Raw genomic sequence first — 27,883 nt, forward strand, 5'->3', positions numbered from 1 at the left:
AAAACGGGTACAGCAGAGTATGCTTCGTTCTCTACCTGGAACATTCATTCTTTCGAGCCGAGATTGCACTTGTATCGCATTACCGTTGTAGTAGTGAATCAGAAGTAACAAGTGGGGACAAACAGAAGAGTTTAAGGCCGGGAACCTTCTTTCCAATTTACTAATATACGCTATACACACGCGCACATACACACACACGGGCGCGCACATACACACACACGGGCGCGCACATACACACACACGGGCGCGCACATACACACACACGGGCGCGCACATACACACACACGGGCGCGCACATACACACACACGGGCGCGCACATACACACACACGGGCGCGCACATACACACACATGCGTACGCACTCACACGCGCACACACGCACATATATACATGCGTACGCACTCACACGCGCACACACGCACATATACACATGCACACAAGCCCGAATATATACCTAGTTAGCTGAATCGAAGACACGATGTCGAAGGGAGGAATAAATTTCTAACGACCAATGGTGATTAATCATACAATCTACGATGATAGGTACTTGCATCATGCTCGAGTAACCCCTTTCATTAACAGCCTCCAGCTCGCGATACTCTAAATCATTATCAAGAGCCGCGAGCTCTCTAGGAGCAGAAGGCGCGATGTTATAGATGCGTCTGTAGTTGAAAGAAAGTAGACATGCGGCAAAAAATGTGTTCCTGGCGCTAATTGCACAGTGATTATAAGGATAGAATCTTGAAGAAAGAAAGTCATAGGGCGTAAGGGTTTGTGATGATTCCTGTCGTACAAGTAGGACACTCATCAGTAATGGCATTGAAACGCCATTTTGCATTAGTTACGCAAAGCTAGGAAGACGGGAGATGAGATTTGGTAAGATATTGAAAGAGTCGTTAAAAATGTCTCGTACTTCTATGGACGTTCAGTGTGTGGTATCAGCCTTTGAGATCTAGCTTACAAATCACCTTTTATGCAAACAAAATCTACCTTTCTAAAAAAAAAATTAAAAGTTAGAATTTTTCAACTTTCCCTTCTGTTAATATGCATGCAAAACCGCATGGATAACTCCCGATTACCGACCAGCATTCGTTAACCTGATTGCCAATCAGTTTTTGTAATTATTCTTATACTAAAATTTAGCTGCGTGAGGCTCGGAAAAAAGATCGGACATTTTTTGACGTTTCTGAATATTATGTCATGTTTCATTAAAACAGTCTTCTTAGTGCTTTATGCAGGCATCGTCATCTGTCATAAACAGAAGTTCGGATCTGGTTATACATTAGTGCTCTCATTGAGTTACCTACATAGTAATATGTAGTTTATCACAGTCGCTATTACCCATAGCAAAGTATCTATATTGTATAATGTAAACGTCGTAATGGTGAGGAAAATTTTTTTTTAACAAAAAAAAAAGTAGGTTATATCTAAAGTAAGCATTTCGTTAAGGTATAACTGGCACACATTTTAATAGAAACAGAGTTAGAAACACTGATATTATTTTTATTGTTAGAATTTCGAATTTTTCCTCGAACCTCACTGTGATTGTCACCGAAGTTATCCAATCACGACATCCAAATACGACGTCAGCATATATTTCACTGAACACATATATAGAAGATGCTTTTTTCAAGAGACTAGCCGTGTATTAGAGCCGTGACTTAGATATGTTTGTAATAAATATATCAAGATAGAATAGACGCAATTGTGTAGTAGAGTATGTCGTTTGACATACGTAACTTATTTCTTATTTTCCATACATGTAAAGTTCACGTTTAGAATTCTGTGTGCCTGTCACTATATGCATATATATATATATATATTTTTTTTTTGGTAACATCGATATAATCCGCATTGAGGTTTAAAATAACGTCAATGAAAAGCTGACTTAAGATCGTGGAAAGGGGTACGGTGATGTTCGGCGAAGCAAAATGACGGGAAAAGATTAGTAGTCGCATTACGCGGAAATGGGCAGTAATGAATTCTGATCATAGTGAAGAAGCACGAGTCCTCTAACGAGCAGTACAAACGTACGGCCGGGAAAACGGGAAAGAAGCGTGAGCGGTAACGAACGAAAGTTTTGGGGGGAACAGCGATCCGCAGGACTATACGATAATATGTCGTTTAAGAACGATTGGTTTAAGAAAGATTTATCTGCGCGAAATGTTTTAAGTACTAATATGCGGTACTGCCGTTAAGCGTTGCTTTAAACCTTTTTCGAGGGTAGTCCATACGGGTCCCCTGTGGCTACTTGGTGTAATCTTTACGGAGATAGGCTTAGCAGGCTTGTATCACAGCGGTAAATATTATTAATATCGTTACCCCTATCTATATCACATCGGTCCACTCGGTCAGCTGTTATTGGGGGTTCCGTCTATTGTTAACGCATTTAGGTAAGTCTTCTCCATCACTAGTGAGAGAGAGGTACGAAGGGGTCAACAATTCGTTTGGCTCAAGAAGTGAATAAATCACGCCATACTAGTATCACACAAAAATATCATTGCATGAACTACGGGCTGCGAAAGCGAGACCTTTAATTTCATCTCTGTAAGTTTAACTGGCGCTTTCAATAGTGCAGAATGATGACTAACTTACTGCCATAGGAATACAGCAGAAACGAATATGAAAGAAGTTGCCGATACCAAAGCTGCTAAATTTCGCCAGAATCTACGTAGAAGTATACGAACTTCGTGTAACCTACGTTAAATACGTTAGGAAACAAGCAAGCGCTATTTAATGCACACGTGCCTAAATATTTCTTGAGTTATTGAGTTGAGGGATTTGCCAACAGTTGGCAACCACACATCGAGTAACAGTTATTGCGTGCCGTTAAAGAAGCTCGTAATTCCTCGTAGCCAGAAACTTCTTTGCCCAGACAGCAGTGATACAGATGGCAATGTTGTGTGTTGTATCAATAATTTAAAAATGATAAAAAATGTTCATATAATATCTATATATAAATTTTTTTATAATTTTGCAAATCAATGTGTTATGTATAATGTATGATGTTGCATGGGCTAAAGCAATTATGAATTGGCATTAGGATTTGTGTAACACCACGGTGTGTGAACTTTTGCCCTCTCCTCCTTTTTCTCCCTCCAGAAGGAGGAAACCTTTAAATTTTGTGAAACTTACGGCTAGATCCAGCACCGGATCGTTTTGCTACTGCGTTTTGCTAATGTTCTGCCTACAGGCTGTGTACGTCTTAATTCTTCCTGTGATCGTAGTAACACCGTAACAAGGTCCTTTTCTACCGAACGAAACATCAGATATGGTGCCCGTAAACCCAAACCGCCTCACTGTGTCCTGAAGCTTTGATTGAAGTCGTCTGTTATTCATATACGGCTTGTTTCGTGTTAGGACAGGGTCCGACAGTTGTATTTAGCAATGCTTAGGCAATATCAAACGTGCAACTCAAAGCATTACATCTAAAAAAGTTTTCCTGCAGCTGATAAATGAGCAATATGATAATAAAATTACACAGTAACCCTCAATTTTCTGAAAGACTTCAGAGGACAAAGAGAAATCACCTGATTTCTGATATTTTTGCGACCTCGTGTTTAATATTCGATTTGTTGAGTTCGGTTCACTTTTTACACGGACCGTATCCGCGGGAAGTCGATAATGGCGCTGTTTTTGATAACTATTATCCATAGCGCCTTTTACGGCTGCAACTGCAGACCAACCGCTGTGATCGAATGCGTGTTAACGTGGGTACAGTAACGCTGATAATGATCAGAGTATGAAGTGCATTGATTGTTTCAATATGATGGATGAACACCAACAATCAGTCAGCATCACTTCTTTGTAAGGGCACGTATACGCGGTCCAGCGGAGGCCGGATGTAGAGTGCCATATTTTTTAGCCCTCAGGGAGATCTCTTTAAGATCTTCATACTCCTTATTCACTCCTGATTAGGCAAGTTAGCGTAGCTCTGCGTTGTTACCGGACTGAGCTGGTTTCTTTGAAGGGGGCACCCGCCTCTATTTATTCGCGTCGTATTTCTTACAGATAAATAAACACACAGGATTCTTGTGTTCAGTTGTGAAAGACATCACAACTAATCCCGCCAGTTCCGAAAGAGTTTGAACGAAGCTGTTCCGGCTGGGTGGAGAAGGAAATGGGGAGAGAGAGAGAAAGCCAGGGGAGAGAGAGAGAGAGAGAGAGGGGGGGAGAGGGACATGGGAGGAGAGGGGAAATTCACCAGTGTCGAAATGGTGGCGGCATAGAGGCTGTGGCCATACATAGAGACGACAGATTATCAAAGGCGTGAAATGAGTCGCACGTTGAACTAGCATGGAAAATATAGAAGATTAATCTATACTCTTCATATGGGCGAACGAAGTACATTTTACAGTTTACAGATACGGTAAAAAAAAGGAGCGTATCTATACTTAAATGTAAATTAAATGTAAAAAATGTAAGTCATTCTTAAAATATTGAGTTTTCGATTAGTATAACAAGTAACAATGATACGAATAGCAAAGATTTAAATCATTGGCACTTTTAAATTGTTTTTAGCGTGTAGCGATGCCAAATAGTTAGATGAGCTTGTAAATCGGACACCGACTCCTTCCAGTAGAAGGTGGGAAAGTTTAGAAAATTCCGGTAAGATGAGCCGTCTACGAGGCGTAATTACTAAGAGTAAAGAAGAGTTAAGGTTATTAAAGTAAGGTTCTTCTACTTAAAAAGTTTTAAGTGTAAAATCAATGCAATCGATCAAAAATACTGAGCTGTCACTGGAAGAGACACCGTGTTTTTCATGGCCTGTGATTCTCAGTAGGTAGTTTCTACGAATCATGGGAACATTGAATTTTCCTACAATAAGCCTGATGATAGTCAGGTTAATTAATACTGTAAAGCGTTTAAACCGTGCGAACGGAGTTATAAACCATTATTTTTATTTAATTTAACGAATTACCTAGAAGAATAGAACCGGTCTGCGTTCTTTCTGCGGGCTACCATAGAATATTTATAAACGGCTCCGATGAAACAATGGCACCGTAATAGGGTTCGATGATATACGACATACTTGATTTTTTCATGGGTCTATTTCCTTCGGAAAGCCAAGCAATTGTTATCGATTCACTGTTGCCAAACGACCATTGTTACTACTAAGACGTTTGAAGCTATGCTATGGTAAATTGCGCTAATTAGTAAACTAGGATTTTCACATTTACGCTATATCAATTTGTCCTAAGTCAGTGGTGACGCGGCGCGAAAATACCGAGCTAAAATTGTAAAATCGTCTCGTTTAAATGGCTTAATGGGTCACCTAAGTTACGTCAGTAGTAGATTGTTTCGAACAATTATTCCCCTTAACGGGAAAAATCGAACGGAAATACGCTGGCACACGTTAACACTACGGTACAAGGTTTTACATACATAAAACCGGTCAGTTTTTAATTAATACGTATACGATGAGCACTGAAACTCAAGGGACCACAGGTGTCCAGGGACGTTACCAAAGTGGCACGGAATGGCTTTCACAAGCGTAATATGTCCAAGGCCATACTGTCATCTTTTCAGTGATGAGCAAAATATATTAATAATTAATAACAATCTACCATAAGAACATTAATGACCAGTAACATCACCGCTAACACTGAAATGGTTTAGTATGAAGTAGCAATTAGTTGTTTTGTTAATGAAACAGTTAATCTGCATGGGAACGTGACACTGATTCACTGGACGGAGTCATAGATCTTGTCAGTTGTCTTCGTTCACTGATAGGCGTCAACAACAACAATGAAGAAGCCCTATTTTTTGTCAAGGGACGAGTCATCACCGAAGCGAAGTACGCATGGCAGCCAGCAGCCAAGGCCATAAACATTTGTCGTGGAATAGGCTCGCATTAATAAACGAAGACTGAGTACGACCTGGAGGAAATTCGAGACAAACATTACAACCAATTAAAGATAATTAACCCTGCTGCTGTGAAGAAAACTTAGCTGTGTCTCTATTGCATATAGACTCGATTGTGGCGGACTTGTTATACAGCTATCTACCCGCGGTTTCGGCTAGGAGATTCGGAGCAAGGCCGGTTATTACAAACCTGCGCAAAAAAAAAGGGTGACGAAACTTGGGTGAGCGAATGGCCAAGAGCTTAAGAATAACAGAAAGTACTCCATGGAAAACCGAATGACCGCCGGAGATTGAGCTAGATAACATTATGTAGACTTCAGCGACATATTCGAATGAATCAGGAGTTGTGCTCAAGGGACTCGACACCGAGATAATGGAAAGCAGACGTATACGGACAAACACGAGTATATTACCAAATTGTTTGGTATAGTTTACTGGCCTTTGCCTTATCCTCCTAACAGTAATACATGTTGAACACTGCTCAGCAACTGGAATTACCTTGGAACATTAGTTGCTTAACGTATTCATCTCTGCCGGTGCAACGGGAACAGGCTTGACCCGAAAGTCGAAGCAATCAATTCCACGTGTAGTTTCGGCTGTGTGACACTCTTTAAGCAAGCTTACTTTTTTTAAGCCTCGGGCTTACGAAGTAACGCATGTATGCGTGAACGAGCTTTGAGCGAAGCTTGCCAAATTTTTCTGACAATAAAGTACTAACAAGTATGGTCTGACTTAAAACGCTTCCTATAAGCATACACGCCGATCGCCAATGGCCATAACCGGGGCGATGTCTACCTGGGAATGGCCGTTTCTAGCGAAAGTTGCACCTGCACCATGTTCAACGTGTAAATTCTGTAAAATTGTTTCGGCCAATATCATATGCTACATTAAGCGTTTGTCTAGTTTAAAGGACAAAATTATATAACCTAAACATAATGTTTAGACGTCAGGTTCTAGCTAGTTAATTTTTTTTCAATTAAGAACAAAATCGTGCCACCATACGAATCGTTTGCTCATATGTGTATAGACAGCGGGCGCTAAAAGAGGAACGAAGGACATAATGATTATCGTTAATTATGTTTATGACATCGCCTTTACATATTAATGATAGAGATGGTGCCGCATGTCGTGATTCAAACGCGATAAACGACAGCAATCGTGGTTCGAAGGATTTCTTTAGAACTTCAACAGTGACATTCCAGTGATAGTGCAGCGGGTAAACGCCTGATAAATTTAGGGATACATGATGGTTTAGGTTCGGATCTGGGCGTAAACACTTTGGTTTATGTTACGGGAGCGACCCGTTCGAAGTAACAGTTCATGTATCGGATGGTGAAATACGGAAAAACTTTTGTGTGATGTTTACAACGCCTATTCCTAAACATCTTGTGCATATACCCGTTATTAGCTAAAATGGCTATTCGTACGGAGTCTCAAAGATAAATCAGCAAAAAGCTGCTCGTTTAGGTTACCAACAAATACCAATCTATATATCGTCGTAATTCTGTTTTACATCTAGCATCTAGTTATTTCTTTCAATGCCGAAAGTTTTTTCGTTATCTCCAGCCGACCAATGCAAATGCAGCTGTTATTAACATTCATTTTGAAAGTTGGATAGATTATAACTGAATCCCGCACGTTGACAAATAAGTTGTTTGCTGTTTTAATTACTAGAAAATAAGAGCTGTTAGGGAGGTAATGACGTAGATAACGGCCGGCTGCTGTTAGTGCACGATCCATTTGAACTCTGTGACTCTTTTACAAAACTTGAAATAAAGCCATGTTTTAACGTGTCCCAACAGGAGAAGAAAAAAATACTTCCCACTTGCAACCCAGCCCCCAAAAAAAAATGGCATATTGCGCTGTTTCCTAGCAAAGAATACCCCTCTCATCTTAAGCCTGTTACCTACCATAAGCGCGGTGAACTCACCAACGAAGCCGCAAGATAAAGCGCGTTTTTTTTTGTTTTTTTTTATAACTGTCAAAGCATGAAAGCACACAAATTGTTAAACAAAATATAGTCGCTATATGAAAACATAAATTCAGCCGGTTTAGCCTGCATTTTCACCATAGACAAATTTGTATTTCGTACGTGTTTGTTGTACGTCTAGTGATATGTAGAATAACAATTGATGTGACCTTTGCTACCGGAATAATTCGCAAAATTACGGACAACAGAAGCGCTCTCAAAAAAAAGAAACTATGCTCATTAAAAATGAAGGACATATCTATACCTGGACATATGTGGAAAAACCTGTCTCTAATGGTTACGAGAAAAAAATCGGTGCTGACTGAAACTAGGCTCACGGCCAGTCGTTGGGTTTAGTATATTAATCGTAAAAACAGTTTATTTCTATTTTTTCTTCTGTTATTTAGGGACAAGTGTGCAGCATGGATAAAGCACGAACCATAAATAGTCGATTTATCAATGACAATTGTTACCGTAACAAGTTTTTTTCTGAACCATACGCCATAGACGATATGAAACGAACGTGTTGTGTGTTATTAGATCTATAAAAAATAGATCTAATAACAAAACTAAAAAAGTTTTCACTTGGGTTTGTTTAGATAAGATTTGTTATTGTAACAGCATTTATATGGACGTCATCCGTTTACTGTATGATATATACACCATCCAGACTCAGATTGTACGTATCAAACATGTTTGTGAGTGCCGGGGGGGGGGGGGGGGTCAAAACAGCCACCAGCTTTAACCGGCCAGTACGAAGCTTGATTACTATAGAACTAAAATTGGAATTTAAGGGATCACTATTCTATTCTTGTTTATGAATGAAGGTGTCAAAATCCTGAATTTCAATTGATAAAGTCTATTAAACGTGTTTCTTGAAGCCCATTCCTTATCACAGTCGAATCTTCTGGTCAATTCAATTATGAAACACTTTTCATAGCTGTGTAAGATGCTATCGACCCAGCGGTTGATAAACCACCCACATCTCTCCTAGTTGTTCTTTCCAGCGCAGTTGTTCCTGTTACAATTCCACTATTAACAAACCCTATATTTTCCGAGAAGTAGAAAAACACAGGCAGATTGTCCGTTTGTCTCATGGAAATAGCTACGGTGAGTTACACTATCCAGTAAGATTTTATAATTAACAGTTCCTGATCGAGAAGTGCGTGCTTCGTAAGGCTATTATAGCGTTCGCCAATTATAAACGTTGACTATGATCCCTACCTCCTATTGATTTCCTATGTAAACTAAAAATCTAGCCGCCAAGAAATAGCTAGCGTAATCTTGTAGTATGTAGCAGCTTATACCGACCTATTCGGGTCTTTGAGGAGCGATTCAAAGTTCAAACGTAGCGTTTTCCCATGTTCGCTATCTGTTCGATGCAGCTAGTAGCAATGCTCATCTCTCCGTCTTGACACGTTGGTACAGACAGCGGTCTTTCTATGCTACGACATCTGCTTTTTGTTGGTAAGGGTTATAGTCGCATCGATTGTCTATTTATTGGAGGCACGTTTTGTCAATAAACGTACATGTAGATCAGCTAAATGTAGACTCTATTCAGCTGAAAACAGTGTCATCCCTGCACACGAATGACCATACAATTAAAGATATCAAGGACAATTCAGTTGTTCGCAGGTGTCGGTGTGGACTCGTTTCGCTTAACAGATATGGATACAATAGGATGAAGCAGGACCATGACGGGGCCACGCATAGGACCTTCGGTTTCCCGTTTTAATGGGGAAATGCTTCGGGGTCTAGAACACTCGCAACGCGATGTTCATGGGGCTGTTTGATGTACGAGATGCACAAGATCATCAATGAAAAAAGCAAATCACTTTAGAACTTAAAACAATAGTGAAATTAATAGATACCGACTTAGAAGTTTCGGTGGCCTGCCATGTATGGGGCAAATGATGCGTTCACTTGCCACAGACATCCTTGACGCGGCCCACTGGAACAGGTTTTGGCTGCGGATTTCCATAAGGATCATGTTAGATTTGAACTTTGGTCCAAAGTTCAAACAACTATAGAAGATTACGTCATATTAGTTAGTTTCTTAGCCAGCCAAGTTAACCACTAAAGTCGTAAGTGGAACGCTGATGTGGCCGTTGGGTTTAACGTTCCGTTAAGGAAAATCAACAGGTACAAACGTTTTCCTATCTCTTTGATAGCCATGACATTTTGTTGAATGTCGTTCGAGCTCATTTAACGATGAACTAGTTCCTGTGAAACTATAACAGGAACGAAAGGCTGAAAGGGGTAGATAACTGCGTAAGCATTGAGTGAGCATAACCTAGATATAGTGGCATCCTTCTGTGGCATTGGAGTGTCGAGCAAAGCAAGCAGATCATACGAAACAAATCAGTCGTTTCGTACTGCTTAAGTAGCCCTTCTGATAACGATTAATAAGGCCTGATGTGGCCATTTTTACGGGGCTAAATTACTGGTAAGTCAGCTGTACTATTTTGATGCCTATCCTGTCTCTAAATAGTACTGGGCTGGCAACGTGAATGGATTGTATCGTGGCTTCCCCTGTTTTTTTGTGCGAACAGAAGCAAGTGCTTAGCCGATCGGAACGAGTGTTCACAGAGAATAATGGCAGAATGTTTATGGCCCAGTGATAAGCAAATTAACTGATTATTGCTACTTTTGTCTATCCTGTTTTTGGTAACTAGGTGGCGTCTATTCGAACGAATGACTGTTAGAGGACGCCACATATATATATATATATATATGAATATCGGCGGGCGCTTAGATGTCCCCTTGGGTCGATGCGCGCTGATACCTTTGGCTTATACAGTTTCAGTCCACTCACTGGTCAAACTTACCAGTACTACCTGCTTTATCATGGGCGGGTCACCAGGATTATCCTTTTCGGCACCAGCTTTCGAATCGACGTCTTTTCACAGAACACTGCGGTTATTAGCAGAGGTCCTTGTATCTAACAAGTGGTTAAATACGCCAGCAAAAGATGCAGACAGACAACCAATAGAGGTCTAGCCCAAATCCATCGTTTATGCGCGCTGGCCGCAAAACGCAGGATGTGCGAGGGAAAGACGATTACCTAGGACTGTCTTAAGCAACGATGAATGTGTCACCTACCGTGATAAAGTAGAAGCAATCGCTGACGACGCGACTGCGTCCAACGGCCACCCGCCAGCAGTTCAACCCTTAACCCTGGACGGTTTAGAGTGCCGCCCGCCTTGAAGCGTGGCGTGCTATGCCCGCCGCGAACTTTGATGGGTGCTATTAATGTTTTCTCTGCCTGTGGGGATATCTTGCACTCCCTGCTTAAGTTTTTCTTCTCAATGAGTGACTGGTTAGGCAGTATAGGTTAGGCTATGACTTGCTCCACGCCCTTCTGGATCTAGGGTCGTGCTACGTTGTGCATGCCGTTAAGATTTCTAGCGGCGTGTAAAGTATGCCTAGAAGTGACTGAATGATCGAGTTAAAACAGTCGACGAATTTGAAAGAAGCCATGCAGGATTAAAACTTTGTTAAAAAGGAGACAAGGGTTGGAAAGTAATTTTGCTTACGCTAGCGGTTACTGAATGCGGTATTTCGAATAGCAGAAAACTTTGAGAAAAGAATGCATTCATATAAGTTTTAAGTTCGGACACAATAGCATGTTTAATACATGTGTTATATTTGAAGGCACGTCACGATTTACGTATCCATATGGAATTCAGTTTCGTTACTATGCGCATGTACGATTCCTCTAAATAAATCCTAAATCCAGAAAGTTTGGTTTTTACCACTGTAAATGGCCAAACCACAGTAAATAATTTCCACAAATGGCAGAAAAAAACTGTCATTCAGCCTGTACATACGCGACGACTCGGTATCGCGCATCCATGATTACAGCAGTCCTCGCAAATAGCAGCGGTAGCAGAAGCCGCATTCATCATGACTTTTGTCCGAGTTTGACAGCTTGAAGGCCGTATTCTTGCCGGTATTGGGAATTCAGTGAAGCCTGTCCTGCATTTACGTTGATGGTAGCGGGTCTCGTATTCGTATTTCACCCTCATTCTCACAAGTGAACGGCGGTTACTTGGCGAGGGGACGGAGGTCAGCTGGTAGAGGTAATAGGATGCGCGGAGTAAGCGGTATATTCTAGTGTCAACTGGACGTCCTGTATGTTGCTGGTGTGAGTTTAATATGGACTTATTGGGCCAGCGCAAGCTGTTGTTATTACCAGCGTCCTATTTCGCCTATTTGTGACAGAAGTTGAACGCGACGTTCTCCACGTCGATGGCAGATAAGGACTTTGTTTGTGAAATGCCCAATCTCAGTCGGAACTTCTGGAAAATCGAGTGCGAATTATCTGTGTGTTATTACCTAACCTGTAACAAGCATAGCATCGAACATCGCTTAGAGACGAAGAACTGAGACTTATGCGAAGTGCTGCATTCCAAGCTAACCAGATTTTGTTCGGGATTCTTTGGACGGCCTACAGCAGATGTACGGAAACTGCCACCAACTGACACGGAGATGAAAGCCTGTACATTGTTTGAAATTTGGAAGAGCCCATCGATATTCTTGACTGCTATAATTCGTGCCGCAAATTCAGTTACTCCGAGCGAGTTTAACATTGTCTCAGCCAAAATAAGTTTACTTCGAAAACTCTTGAAGCTCGCCAGCATGCATGCCGCGGAGCGATTCATCAGGGCGGTTAAAATGGGGGGGCAGGCGTTTTTGTTTGACGTCAGTCGGAGCGGCCAGAGGCCACTGACACCAATAGTCGCCGTATCCTGCCAAGATCCCGTCGACCGACATCAACTCAAAAGGAACAATACCTCTCTTGCATCAATAAGCAGCACCCTGCGTCCGATGCCTGTTGTGTTAACGGAAGCCTACGAACCTTTCAGGTCAGTAAAACGTCTGCTACAGAGGAAAGTGCCACATCGTACTTGCAGTGCATCCTCTTCTTACGTGAAATTTGGGTATCTACGAGCTACTCCGAGGAGTGTGCTTTTCACCCAACTGCTCAAATATTAGACGAAGTTAATTACTGGAGTTTTCTTGACCTGAAAGCTGATGAGTGGCCTCGATGAAGCTACTTATTAAATCAATTTTTCTCGTATCTTACGGAAAAGGTTTGTTTCTCGTGATCGAAGAATGTCTCTGTTGGTTTGCTTGTGGTTGTCCACACATGGCTGATTTTAGATAGAAAGAATACAGAGGCTCGTGGGGAAACATGCAACTACTGAACGTACGAAATTTGTCTGCTTAAGTTCTGCAGGCAACGCGGCGCTATAGATTTAGTCTGGATGTTTTGATAGAAGATAGGGAGTGAAGTATATAAAATATCTATTCCTTTACTTTTCGAGATAGCGTTTTATTTTTTTTCGTTTTGATTTCATTCCAAATCTCTATATCCGTGTGGATATTTACATTACATTACATATCATGCTATCCCCGTTATATCAACGAGCTATGTTTTTGTTCGGATTCCATTCATTAGTGCGTTTATTAAGAAGGACTACAATCAATAATAGCCACGCAAAAGCTACACATGGAGATTACCAGTTTTTACAAATTTTATTGACCGTCACACTCAGAGACCTAAGGGACCTGCGCCATACCGGCTCTAAGAAATCGTTAAAAAAACAAAAACAAAAATCCTTTTTACAATGCACGCATACATTTACGAGTAACGACTTGGGTTCAAGGTCACATTTACGATGTATAAATTCGATTTTATGCGAAATTACGATGTATAAATAAAAGATACGTAGGGTCAAATAATGGCATCGTACTATATTCTGGTTCGTCAGCCGATTTTTCGCATCTCTCTCTCGTTAAGGGTCGTATTTGTGCTTCAGTTGCGCTTGTTATTTATGCGGAGAGGTGTATCATAAGTATTTTAGCTCTGTCCTTGCTGAATTTTTAAAAATTCGGCAGCAAATACAAATAACTATCCACTGTAACAATTTAGACCAGAGATATATTCAGCGAAACAATGTTATCTGTGTTATGAGTGTGCAATGTCGGGCTAATTCGCATATACATACAAAATGAGCTTCTTGTGAGTAGTTTATTTTTGCACTAGAAATATATCAGCGGAAAGCTAAATATCCACAGGTATTTTTCGACACCCTCTTTTTTGCCATGATTAGTCTACGCCATATAGTAACACGCATAGCTTTCACGCTAAAAAGACGCGATATATATCATATATTATTGTACGAATGGGAACATTCATTGATAGGTCCACTTGTATTATTACCGGACTGAAACATCACATAATAAACTGATATATTTGGTAAATTTTTAGTCATAATTCGTACTCTGTATAGTACTATCAAATTGTTTGCCCAAGGTTGCTTATTTGGCAGCATTGTCTGCAAGCTAATGATTGATCACACAATTAATGGGGACTGAGATGATCGATCGAAGGTGCGCTTTATATGGCACAGCAACACAGCTGTAACGACATTAATAATTGGCCTGTTCTTTTTTTTGCCTCATAAATACCGTTGTGATGGTTTCATAAAGCGGGGAAGAATCAGTCCGAAACAATTTCCCTTGTAGATATCGATCTTACCTATAGCAAACGTATATACCATAAGCCATGCACGCCACATTCTTGTATAGTTGTATTATTTCTAAGCCAGAACCGTTGACAAATATCGGACCGTGAAAGCGACAGTTCGTTTTTCCTTGCTCTAGACTTGCAGGACGGTTTGGCAAGCGTCAGGCCGATCAGTATCAGGTCTAGGTCAGGGCACAGGGACAAGTCTGTCAGGTTTAAAAGATCGTACTGTTTCTGTAGCAAAAAAATTCAATGGAGAAGCTTATTAAACATCCAAGAGTTAGGTATCAACCGTGGATCTAATCTGGGCCGTTTATTAAAATCGCTTAGCGGTCCTTGAGGAGTTCTGGATCGGTGAAGCTCTCTCCGTTTCTGTTCCATGATATCCGCGAAGTCTCCGCCCAATCCACGCCATCTGCTAGTTGACAAGCATTATCCTCACGTCGTTGCGAACCCCTTGCTGTAGCTGCTATTGCTTGATGTCCCGTTACCTCTAAAGGTGAGCCTCATTGACGTCGGAGCCGCTTTGGGCCGTTGTCTCTGTGCAAGGAATCCGACCAGGTAGCGGTTCTTAAGTGGTGTGCATATGCACAGCTGCTCACAATAGCTTTACCGCACTGTTATTATGTTTGAGTGGAAATAAGGCGGCATATTCATATGAGAGAAGGAAACGTGAGTAATAATAGTACACCAGATTTGCCAATGCATCGAAGAAATTACTAGTGATGTATCTCATCATATATGTACTTTTATATGAATCGATCAAAACAAATACAAGGAAGAGAGACCCCGGTCTAACGGGGGTTTTGATGCATATAGCTTTCGGGTGGCTGATAGGAAGAAAGTAAGCCTTCATCAGTGATATACGTACGTGTATTTACGAATGTACATATATTTATGGAATAAGACGTATATATACAACATCATGTGTACGGATTAGGCTAGCCGCACCGAACTCTGTTGCCCTGACCCTTGCGTTTTTCCTATAGCTTGTTCCACCCCCGCTTCTGCGCCACTAAACGCTCTCTCGCTCTTGCAAACGTCCCCAATACCAAACGCCTAATGTTTCCGCTGTCAAAATAATGGCTATGGCAGGGGCTGTACACTTCCCCGGCAGATTTCCGTCAAGTGTCAATAGAACGACAGGCATGGTTATATACATTCACACTAAGCATTGCTTTGAGTGATGTCGGTAGTCCTAGTCTCTTGTGTACACATCTTTGTATTGCACAATCCATCTGTGAGCCAAAACAAAGCCAGCGAACGCTCGCCGACATCATTGGCATTTTGGCGAGAAACGCGACCGATCTGAAGGTAAGTGATTGTGCTATTGTACAGTTGCAAATGTGGCAAATTTTGAACGACAATTTCTGCCAAAACTTGAGCTATCACCATTTAAGCAGAACAGCACGTCCATCAATGTGTACTTAAAATGCTCAACAAGTCGTTGTTTCGGCCCTTGGGATTATACTTTTGTTATTATTATATATACGCGATTACTATGAGGCTGGGATGAAATTACAACGACCGTATTCTCATAGTGCGTATTGCAGTAGGATACTTTTTTATTTTTCGCAAATCTGGTGGCGGCTGAAGTCAGACCTATATGAAGCCCGTGCCTGAAGCCCGTGCCTTTGCACGTGTCAGTTTCAAACTACGCTGACGTGGCTAACAGTTGTGTATCAATAATATGCGCTAATCTGTGAAGAGCAGCGTGTTTCGCGAAAAGGTTTTCGCTTTTTGCTTATTTTACGAGCTGTAAAAAAAAAATCAGCCCCGAGACGACGATTCAGGGAATAACTAAAAAATAACTCTACAACGTCGCATCTATAACAGGCGTTTCAAACTGTTAAAAAAAACGACTGAAATTTTCAAAATCAGTATTGGTGCACAGCTATCGATGGACAGTTTTCCAGGAAAACGCTAGCTTTTTACCTATTGGAATTGGAAAATAGTTGCCGATGGATTGCAAAGCTGTTGCAAAGTTATGTCGCTCACATAGATATCAACGAAGGCTTTACGTGAGTGAAGTTTGAACTATAATAGCTATTCTTGAATTGGGTGGGTTTTGTTTGCCGACGGTTGTGCCGACCTCACCAAAACTGATAATACTTATCACGATGTATGAGTCAGAAAATAGATAAAGCCTTACTTTATTCTAGGGGTACACATGATGTCCGCTCCAGGCACAATAGTACCTCAACTCGGTATAGTAACTCGGTATAATTTATAAAACAATTTTTATGAACTGTGTGCCTTTTATAAAATAAGCAAATAAAACGCATATTTACAGTTCTTATTGTGTTACCGCTAAACATTTACATAGTAGGATTAAACATGAATCTCACATGGGGCTATATATACGAAACGTATTATTATGTTTCGTCATTTTCAGTTTCATTTTGGACTTTCGAGATCAAGATGAGAGCTTTAGCTTCCGGTTAGAACGCAAATTTATCCTTTCCAAGAAATCACTTTTAATCCATTAAACCCATGGTAACACACGTGCCAACGCCTCGGCCCGCTGGGTACGATTCAGCACCGTGCCGTTTCCATCGGATGACAGCCATCGAACGCGTCAAGGGACAGAAAATGAATATGCCTACAGCGCTCTAAAGCGATAGAGGTCTCTCTAGTAAATTCACTCGCTGCGGAACGTCTTCACGCATTTCACCGTTCGCCATAGGGCATTAGGCAGGCCTGCAGATTATGTAGTATAAACAGCCAGCCGGTGGAATTGCAGCGCCGTCTAGCGTCTATCGTTGCAATCTTGCTAGTACTCTCCGTGGAAAAACGAGAATAGCGTACGTAGCGTCTGCTAAACACGCGATGCTATCTGACCGTTAGGCGTTACTTGACCGCTGCTTACGTATAACATGATAAATAATAATAATAACATTAACCTTTAGGCTAAAGAAGAGCGTATGCCGGTAGTAATGGTCGAACGCGCACGAATATATTAAGACTCCCTGAGAATTATGCACTGTTACGCTGTGGCTGTTGCTGCCGGCGGCGTCGTGGCGTGATTGTGCTTGGGAAAAAATCGGATAGTACCGGAATGGAGCGCACACTTTGAGCCTAAAAGCGTTACGATAGCGTACGCGGCTGGTTTTCAGTTGACCGTCACACGGCTCTATACCGGCAATCACTGTAGTGCTGCTGTTATTTTTGTGACTGTTGCTTGCTAAGCGCGATCAGCTGATGATTCTGCTGAATCGAAAACAAGAAGATGAGTGGGTGACATTGAGTTTACGCAGCTTTCGTTCCGTGTTCCGGTTTATTGTCCGTTGGTGTACTTCAGTGTATGGGCATACGTGTGTGCGCGCAATGTAATGGTACTCTGTTGGTGCGATGTTGTTACCGGTTCTGAGAATCGCTGGTCGTTCGCTGTTCTCACTGTGCAGAGCTGATTGTTGACAAAACCGGTGCAATAGAAGATTTTGAAATGTCATTTGTACCATTATTCAAATGTGTTGCAGCTGTGTTCGCGGTTTGTCGAATACGTGAAACACTCGCGAACAGTCTGGCTAGAAGTATATCCCTATGTTCGATGGAAGTGACCTGCAGCCATGGCGCTAGTGGGTGCTAATAGTATCTGGGTGGGGTAAAATGAATTGCTTTCACCTGCTGCTGTTACCACCCTTGGCGGTGAATCCTTTAGTCGTTCCTGAGCTTAGCTGGAGCGAGGCCATTTGGCTGCGCCGATCCTGCCATCAGGACCCAGTGTCTCAGCAGACTGTTTCGTCATCTGCTTCGGCTCGATGTCCTGCACTACAGGTCCGATTCAGTCACTGTGGCTACGCGCGACTTTTTGTGGCCTCTGGAAACGGATGAGGTAAAAGCTGGAGTTTAGGTACGGTTCGACTACTTATCAAGAATTAGGTCAAGTGGAAAGGTCTTCGGGCGTCTTCACAAACGGGTATCGTTTCGTAAACAGAACTTTGGAGCTGAACAGGACCTTCCAAGGGCTTGTTAGTCGGATATGTAAAGAAAAGCGAAGAACTGTAGTTATCCTGAAAATGTGCTTTGTCACGTATAGCTAGGGAACTAAATGTCCATAATGAAATTTAAATTGATTTTTTGCTCTTTAAGAGTTGTTGTCAATATTCGCAGTAGCTTCTAGAATATCTAATCGTATCAACAAAACAGGTGAAATAACCTTTTCATTTTAGCCTGTTTTACTATTCCCCAGGTGTAAACCCTGTGCCTGCCCAGGCATTGTATTAGCTAACAGCCCGCGTTGCCAGCTCTCAGATCTCGGTTTCATTTGCTTGCTCGGCCTCCGAGTGCTGCCTGCAGACATTCCCGACAGACGTGCCCAGAAGATCATTAACAGAGCACAGTCTTCTAGAAGAAAGATATCTTAGATATGTTCTGTCCACAGACACGTAGCAACAAGAGGCTTCGTCAGGAAAGCCCAATGCTTTTTCTACGTCTTGTCCTTCTTAAAATCGAATAAAACCACGGAAACGCCCTTACCTAAGTCTATAATGGTAGCACCATCGCAAGGGCGTGAACAGTGGGCGCTATACAGCGATTAAGCACTGGCATTGGTTTCCCTAGGTCCTCTCAAAGGCTGACTGGAGAAAGCTCAAGCTGCCGTGAGGGTTTTCGCCCTCTGCATCGACTGCTGTGAGCACTGCGTCTGTGACGTTCAGTCTGATTGAACTACGACAACTTCTATGGGCTTTAGACGTCCGCACAGTCAAATCGCACAAATTACCTTAATTCTGCACTGTGCAAAAGCTCGATGTAAAGGTAAAAGCACAAAGGAGGTTGTGCTTGAGCTGGAATATGTAATATTATTTTTACTGATTTAAGGAAAAAATACGTTAGCTGTATTGTGAAAGCTCCGAAGAACATTGAAAGTGATAACAAGGCAAAGATATATGTAAAACATCGCGATTTAGACTGCAATAGTCGTACGTAGCCTGTTACGCTTCGAATACCTGGTGATCATATATTGTGCTATAGAACTGGTATAGATGCCCTTCACTGAACTGTCGATACCTAAATCTGACGTGAAAAATTATACGACAGATTTGGCTTAAATAATCGCGTTGGCATAAATGTTGGCCCCAACTCAATTATGAGGTCGTTTACCTGTACAGCCCGCCAGATACCCTTTACCGTTTGTTAGCGGACAAAATCACTATCGAATTGCTTCTAACAGCCACAATTATGCGTTTTCGCCGGATCGCTCCACTAGAAAGTGAGCGTCGGATTTAAAACGCGCACCACGAAACTACAGTATTAATTCAGGAAGACAGAAAACCGTACTACGTAGCTAGCTGAAGTAGAAGCTGCCGACCGAAGTGGTTCGTTGGCTCATGTGCGCAGTTCAAAAAACCAAAAGCACAAAATTGAGGTCCTATGGCAACGGCTACGCGCTGCTCAGTTCCTACGGCTGTTGGACTAGAAGACCCTTATTACAACCGCAGCAATGAAAACAGTCTCAGCGGAACGTTACTACGAAATCGGAAGGAGCTAGCGCCAAACGAAGAAGAGTCTCTGCCCAATGAAGTTGACGAAATGCTTCGTGTACTAAGTGCGATGTAAGTGGGTCTACAAATTTAACACGCGCGACAAATGTTCCGAAATTCGGTAATTATATTAGAGACAAATTGTCGACATGACACTTCTATTTTAGCGTCGTCATGACGTAATTTCCAGTAGTCGATGGATGAATGGCACGTTTGATATCCGAAAGACAAAGAAATCAGGATTATTTGGTCAGTTTACATGTAGAATATGTAGAAAACTGTATCCGAAACAAATCTTTAGCCAAGCTTTCGTATCGGACATCACAGCCTCGTATTGTAGCGGAGGGTATCTCCTCAAGCAAGAATTTAATACACGCAAGGGTTAGGAACAGATTCGATGAATGAACAAAGCTGTTACGTAGATCTTCTTTAATCCACTTTACTATCCAACAATAGTCCATAGCATCGGGCTGCCACTAGATCTTAGGACTGGGAAAGAGTTAGATACAGTTGTATCGTAAGGTATTTGCTGTTAAGCTTTAACTCAATTAGTTATAGTTTGTTTTAAATCAACTGTTTCGCCGTCATTTCACGTATCTATCACGTAGCCAGCTACCTCATTATTGCAGCGAGACTTAAGACGTTTACCCCTACTAAAGATGCATCTTCTTTCTGTTGTTTTAGAAGCTTCATGACACTGCTTCTAGCCACGAATAAATGACATGACAGAGTGGCGTATTGTGTTTCTATTATTAAACGGCCCTGTTGCGAACGAGTAAACAAGGTTATTGACAGGCTCGAACGTCTTGGTCAAGCGACGTGGCCCTTTACCGGCATGCAAATAAGATCGAGTCATTGGAGACCACGTTGTGGTCAAAAGATCGCATGAAGATTACAGTTGTCTAAAAGTACAGAATGATGGCCTTCAAATGGCTTGTTTACCATCGCAGGTCAGACTCATCAGAGGTTTATGCGTGTAAAATATATGTTGAGATGTGGTATTTGAGTTCGGGAGAACTTTGCTGGCTGGGATGTTTGTCATAGCAACTACGCGTCATCCGCTTCTCAATCTACCAAAGTAGGTTTCTTTTTCTAAAAACCTCGTCATAATAAAAACAATGAACTCTTTCAACGAAAATAAGTTATTACCTAAATATCTTTTCACATTGAATAAACGTCAACGAGATAACTTTCTGAAAAATCCAAGGGATATTTCTGCGAGGCTGCTGAGGAAATTTTCAATCGGCTTGTTCACCTAAAAAGATGACTGGCAGCTGGTGTTTATGACAACATTGGGTCAAAATATTCCGCTGCATCAGTCCGATCGTGTCCGGAACGGCGATATGCTGTGCCTGGACTCCGCAAACGATCTGGTAACCAACAAGATCCGTAAATTCATCAAAAGAATTTTTGATACATTTAGATATTTCATACAGAAGTTAACGGCCATTTTAGAAAGGAAAATATGTTGGGTCGTACAGATCAGCTCTGACGGTTTACACATTTTTGGGAGTTCAGATCATTTAATTCCACTTGAATTTTTCATATGTAACGTAAGTGTTACTCCGCCTATAAATATCGGTTAACGCATGGCTACTTTAGGTTAAAATTATTGGCAGACTGGAGATAGATTGTTCCGAAAATGACTTGAGACCTTAGGTCACAGACGACAAATGAATCGCGACCGTCAACAACAACAATTCTAGTACAGACTTCCTTGTTTGTTTGTCTCTGAAACAAGTCTTAGAAATAAAGGACAAGAAAGTGTAAACTCTGGCACTTTTTCGTATCATTTAGGCCATAGGCTCCATCTGGGCTGGTCAGTTGTTACGTTCGGATTATACAAACAATAGGTCTTGGGATTTAGCAATAGTAAGTGATTAACAGTACACGAAGCTATTTCACTTCAGTGACATAGATATATGATATCGATGTCGTTTACTCATTTGTTTATGTTACGAATTAGCAAGATCGAAGGGGCAGCAGCTGTGGCAGTGCTCCTTGTTTGCCAGATTGAACAATTTCGCAGAACTATTTTCATTACACAATAGTTTCCAACTTATTTTTACAGAATTTTTTATTCTTACAGAATGGGAAGTTTGGCTGGTCGCGCCAAGATTCTTAGCGAGGACCGTGCTGATCAGGACGTCGAGTCGGAGGCCTCCGCGTCGACAACGGTTATTGCTGTATCGTGCGCTGTTGAACAACCACAACAGGGACGTTCGATTTCTTATCGGGTCGGTTTGCCCTCAACGCGACTAGGCTTGCTAGAGCGTTGCCGTTACGAGCTGGCTGCAATGCCCCCGATGATTACCAGATCATTTCTGGAGTCTGATCAAGCACAGCATATTGCCGTTCCGGACACGATCCGAGTGATGCAGTGGAACATCTTGGCTCAATGTAGGTGTTCCATGGGTTTAAATAGGCTCAATGTTATCGTTAACGCCACTTTTTTGAGTAAACAAATAAGCCACTACAAATACTTGATTATAATAGATAATAATAAAATATCTATTATTTTATTATTATCTATTATTAATTCAATGAATAGGCCGAGATGGTGCATTTTCGGCTAAACAGCGATAGACCTTGGGTCTATTCTGTATCGCCGTCTATTTTGTAGAGGGCGATGTAAAGATATAGAGAAGAGATCAACTAAAAGGGGGCGCTCAAAAAGAAAGTCAGCAGAGAGGAAGTATAACAACACATCCGCAATGTCGTTAAGTGTGCCACGCTGCCACGCAGAAGCTTACGCTGATAACAACTAAATTTCTGTTGAATTGTATGTTGTTATCAACGTACTATTTCTATCCTGCTTTTATCATGGCACGGACAACGATGAGCTAATCTGTAGTTATAAGATCTAAGATAAGGGAACTGACGACGATCACTAGTTAAGCTGCCCGAAACGCTTCGATGGAGCACCTTTTATTATCGTTATCACAAAATGACTATGAACCAATGGATAAATAGGCACAACCCTGCCGGAACAAGATTTTTCGCTCATACAAATGTCCAGCAAATAAATATCAGTTCATCGCTCAGACGGCAACTGCTATTGCCCTCACGCTGATTCGGTAATGAAGTGCTACGCTCGGCCTGTTGACAGTTCTATACGTTGGCTTCGTGTGCTAAACACGGCTGGGACATATATCCCAGCAACTTGATAAATTATTCAATGCTATGTTGCATGATTCCGGCACGTCGATTTCATTTTGCCGGTTTATATTTATGAAGTGTACGCAAACAATAGGTCTAGGCGAGGAAATGAGTCTCTATATTCAAGACACAACAAAATTATATAGTAATAAGATTTATTAGTATAGATGAACCTGTTTTACCTGCATTGTAGAGAATAACAGATATCCCCCACCTAACAAACCTAGGTAATGCGCAGACTTTACATCAAAGTCTTCGTTACGAACTAAGCTCTCCATTCTATAAATTAGCCCCCTACACGTAATTCATTTGAGCGATAATCTTCTGCATTGAGTTTCTGCTAGCTTCAATATATATATATATATATATATATATATATATCAATATAGCTTCAAATAGGCAGTCTCAGTTAGTCCTTAGCATACGATGAGATAACATGGAACTTGCTTCACTGTCTTAATTTCTCTCCGGTTTGCCACAAATGTCTGGATATAACACGCGCTAAATTAAATCATTCATCGTCAACAGAGCCCCCTGGTTTCTCACAGATTGCGAAAGATGTTGCCTGACCTTTACCGTGACTGACGCTGACCTTAGAACTTGTGTACACTTCAAGTCGTCTATGTCATGCGGCGTTTAGATGCGACCTGGAAAAATTTTCGAATCGGGTTTCCCGCGTTAAGTATCGGGGTCAGTTTTCTAGTGCTATGCCTAACTGGACTCGGTTGTTTTGATTAGTTGGCGGTAGCAAATGGCGGTAGGCAACCTCGAGTCTCGGAAACAAGTCTCGAGGAACTTTTCTTTAATTATAGAAAACTGCTGTGTACTCCAATGGATTAGTGGCCGCTGGAGTCATGGATTGATCGAAGGTCGCACTTGCGGGCGCTAAATACGATGGGACAGCGTGAACAAACGCATATTCATAGTTCGTACATACAGAAATCGTCTTGTTTAGCGTGTAGTAGATGTTAGAGGCAGACAAACAAAATATGCATTTTGAAATAACGTATTTGTTTCTTCAATTGTCCTACGTGACTTAACGTTGTTGCATAAAATTTGATTTTAGCACTTGCAGAAAAATCGGATAAGTTTATCTGTCCTGACGAAGCCCTGAACTGGAACTACCGGCGTTGGCGTATCCTCGAGGAGGTTCTCACGTATGGTGCCGATATCATTTGCCTTCAGGAGGTCAGTACAGTTCCCTTGAAGCGTATGTTGCAGTTTCAAGATCCAGTATATACAGCCCGCCCGTACAGGCTTGTACTCCATACGCGAAAGGTCTGTTTTTTAGGTGGATCACTTCAATTTCTTGAAGGCGACGCTCGGTCGTGTGGGATTTGAAGGCTGTTTTTTCCCAAAGCCAGACAGTCCGTGCTGTTACATCAAAGGCAATAATGGACCGGACGGTTGCGCGGTGTTCTTCGATTCGTCGAAATATACACTACTTCATACTGAGCGAAAAGTTCTTGAAGTATTCCGCTGTCAAAGCAATCAAGTATGATAATCAGGCCGATCAACTAAGAAAGCAACAATTATATCTGTCACCGATATATTTAAATGTTTAATAGATTTCGTAATTATGATGTAAAAAGTCTAAATCCTAATGCAGATATATTTTTACTGGTTAAGGTGGTGATCATGTGTACCTTCGAAAGAAAGCTTGATAGCAAAGTGTTTTGTGTGGCCACAACGCATTTAAAAGCTCGTGTCGGAGCACTCCTACCGACGCTACGCAATGAACAGGGGAAAGACCTCCTTCAGTTTGTCCAGAGTCACAACACAAATGATTATCCTGTCATCTACGCCGGCGATTTTAACGCCGAACCCACGGAACCCGTTTACAGGCATGTGGCTTAGCACGGTGCGATACCAGTAGCTTATAGAATGTTGTTATGCAAACAATGAAGTATTAAAACGTTCCCTTGCCCGTACGTATATACATATATATACATGTATGTATATGTATATGTATGTATGTATATATATGTATATGTATGTATATGTATATATATACATTACATACATATATATACATTACATATATATATATGTATATGTATATATATGTATATATATATATTCCACTCAATCGGTGTATGAAGCGTAACATTGTTATTCACCCAGTTTATCACTCGTTCTTTGACGGGACCCATTTTCATTCGCTTCCCATTTTTAGGACAATGACGCAGTCAGGAAATTTGTCGAGTAGCTATGCCATGGTCGCTAGCAGATCTTCTGCAACGTCCGCAACTACCGCGGCCACTACACCTGTAGTTGACAATGATGGAAATAACGTTTGCGACTCTGCATCGAACGAACCCCAATACACGACATGGAAGATCCGTGAAGATGGCGAGGTGTGTCATACGATTGACTACATCTTCTTTTCCAAGGATCGCTTCAATCCCGAGCGGGTGTTGACTATGCCTAGCGATGAAGAACTCGGTAAAGGACGAGCTCCATCGCTGCAATATGCGTCTGATCATTTTTCTCTGTGCTGCGACTTCCGACTTCTCTAAATGGAGGCTAAATTAGCGCCTTAATAGAGAAAAATTAGCTGCAAGGGTACACTAAAGAAAAGAATCAGTAATAACATTTTAGATTTTTAAACGTATATCACTACACGGCATTTCGATGATCCTAAAATGTTTCTAGGAGAAGATTGGCGATCATCAACGTCTTATCGGATCATCAAGTGAAAACAAATTCCTCAACTGAAACGCAGGGACTTAAGCACTTCGATGAAGTAGAAGACATGATGAAAAAACAGAACTGAAATGAAGTGAATGCTATTTCGTTAATGGGAGGACTGAATGAAGTGGGCGTCTTCATTTCCAAAAAAAGGACTTATAATAATTATTATAAGTTCTTAAAAAGGGCCTAATATTTATATTAGGTCCTTTTTTTTCTGATGTATTGAAAAGCTGGTGCGGTATTAACGTACTTAGAAAACATATTATGCTAATTATGTAAGAAGCTTTTTTTCAGTGTTGTAAAGCGTCTGACTTGAGAGATTTGAGTTTTATCGGATGTACACAGGTTTCCATTATACTGTATATACTAATAATAGCAAAAAAATAGTGATGAAAAATAGTGAACGACAGATAAAAACTTCTATTTAATATATGCTATTTAATATATGACGACAATAAATTAAGAATTATGTTGAAACGAAAATTTCAACCGGTGCTTTAATGTACCTCTTCGTAGAGATAGATGTTCTAGATAACACGATTATCGGTAAAATCGTAAAGGGCCGGTTGCCATATATTTTTATATACTTCTCTGACCTTTCGTCTGACGTTGATACCACGATAGAATTGAAATTAAGGCCAGTTTAAGAGAGTCCTTTGAACAACCATATTGATTGAAGCTTATTATTCGAAATAATCAACTGTCCGGAATAGTACTATTAAAGAGAGGATTATCGGGACATTGTTAGTTGTTAAGTCCTGCCAGATTACACAATAATCCTGATCTAGGGGGGTCAAAGTTAAAGGTGAAAAACTTAGTAGGAAACTTCTATTTTGCATTGCCACTGAGTCCTCGATCGAATCTGTACACCTTTGGAGACTTAATGGCAGCATGCGACTTAGCCGATTTAAGAAACACTTCAGTAGCAAAAAGAAAGACAATTGACAAAAGGGTAGTCCTTAGCAATCAAAGTGCAGCATTCTAGTTCCTATAGATTGTCGATGTTATGTTGACGCCGTATAGCATCCGAAAACGAAGGAATAGTTACATACGTTAAGTTTGTCAACTATTAAAAATATTTTGTTTGTTTTATGGCCTATTGCTCTCTGACTTATAAGTCAGAGATCAATATGGGCGAAGGCCAAATGTTCGATTGGCACTTATCGTTACTGTCGTGACTATGTGTTTGATCAATGGATCGTAAAAACTGCGTTCCAGCCTCTGCTAAGCTACTTAGCAACTTACTCATGAGTGAGTAGATCCTTAGTGCTTAGCCCCTAGGTTTCTTTAGAGATTTTGGGTCGCGGAGGAAATTCAAACCTCCAGTAGGAGTTCCTACGAACGTGCGTACTAAACCTGTCGATCATTTAGTTGAATAGCATACAAAGAAGAACCTGCATACTTGCCGCTTGGATCGGATGAAGATATTCGTGGACCATGCCATGCTTAATGGGCTCATGTATTTTCTCGCGTACCCTATATACTCCTGGATGCGTTGTGTTCAACTCAATGATAAAGAACTACATATACTGGGCGGAGTCGCGCCTGGTTCGTTCAGGATTTGAAATTCCGTAAAACCGCTAGATAAAGTACAACGTAAGATCCTATGCTATATAGACCAATACGACAAACTGACGTATTAGTAAAATGAAGCGAGCGCACGCTTACGCCGACGACAGGAAAGCTGGTCGGTGATAATTAAGCGTTGACACGAACGATTCCGCCTGCAAATTGCTTACGGGATTGAAACGTATAGATACCACATGGACTATGGCACCATTGTTTCTACTGTGCTTTAAATTGCGAGCAGAACATTTTTCGATGCAGCTGTGTTAATTAATAGAGGATTTTAGAACAATATATAATAATTATATATAAATAAATGAGCAACAGTCAACAATCAAAATTGTCCTGTCCGCTGTAAGGTAGATAAAAATGAATGAAGCAGGGTCCTTCGTGGCCACTCGCAGGCCTCGTTCGTAAATGTCCGACGAGTATCAATTCTTAACCAAATTGTAAATGCTAAGATACTGTAAATAAATATTGTGCATAAACGCAGCTTGATGTGTTCTACAATGACTAAGTAAAACAAACGTTTGTTAAAAAAGCCAGGAGTAAGTCCCACCGTCAGCATATGCTATAAGAGAGATGTAATTAAATAAATACTCAACATGAACT

At 41.1% G+C, this 27,883-nt stretch overlaps 2 protein-coding genes across 8 annotated transcripts in view; one reads left to right on the top strand and one right to left on the bottom strand.

Moving 5' to 3' along the window:
* cu (NADP/NADPH phosphatase nocturnin) overlaps positions 1-27,763 on the top strand; it is a 34,213-nt gene extending 6,450 nt beyond the window's left edge. For 2 of the 7 annotated variants that reach the window (XM_022801338.2, XM_022801327.2), the window contains exons 3-7: positions 21,924-22,252; positions 24,078-24,199; positions 24,303-24,506; positions 24,641-24,855; positions 25,188-27,763. In XM_022801338.2, coding sequence (XP_022657073.1) covers positions 21,924-22,252; positions 24,078-24,199; positions 24,303-24,506; positions 24,641-24,855; positions 25,188-25,530 — 1,213 coding nt within the window. In that variant the 3' untranslated portion in view covers positions 25,531-27,763. Of the gene's footprint in view, positions 1-11,040; positions 12,703-17,191; positions 18,205-18,561; positions 19,925-20,536; positions 20,931-21,923; positions 22,253-24,077; positions 24,200-24,302; positions 24,507-24,640; positions 24,856-25,187 lie in introns of those variants that run through there. The other 5 variants (XM_022801311.2, XM_022801364.2, XM_022801292.2 and 2 more) reach the window with 5 other exon arrangements.
* jdp (DnaJ domain-containing protein) overlaps positions 1-27,883 on the bottom strand; it is a 46,949-nt gene that overhangs the window by 5,131 nt on the left and 13,935 nt on the right. The gene's annotated exons all lie outside the window — the stretch shown is intronic.

Source organism: Varroa destructor, unplaced genomic scaffold (genome assembly GCF_002443255.2).
Source record: "Varroa destructor unplaced genomic scaffold, Vdes_3.0 BEIS01000001.1, whole genome shotgun sequence".
NCBI classification, from domain to species: Eukaryota; Metazoa; Arthropoda; class Arachnida; order Mesostigmata; family Varroidae; genus Varroa; species Varroa destructor.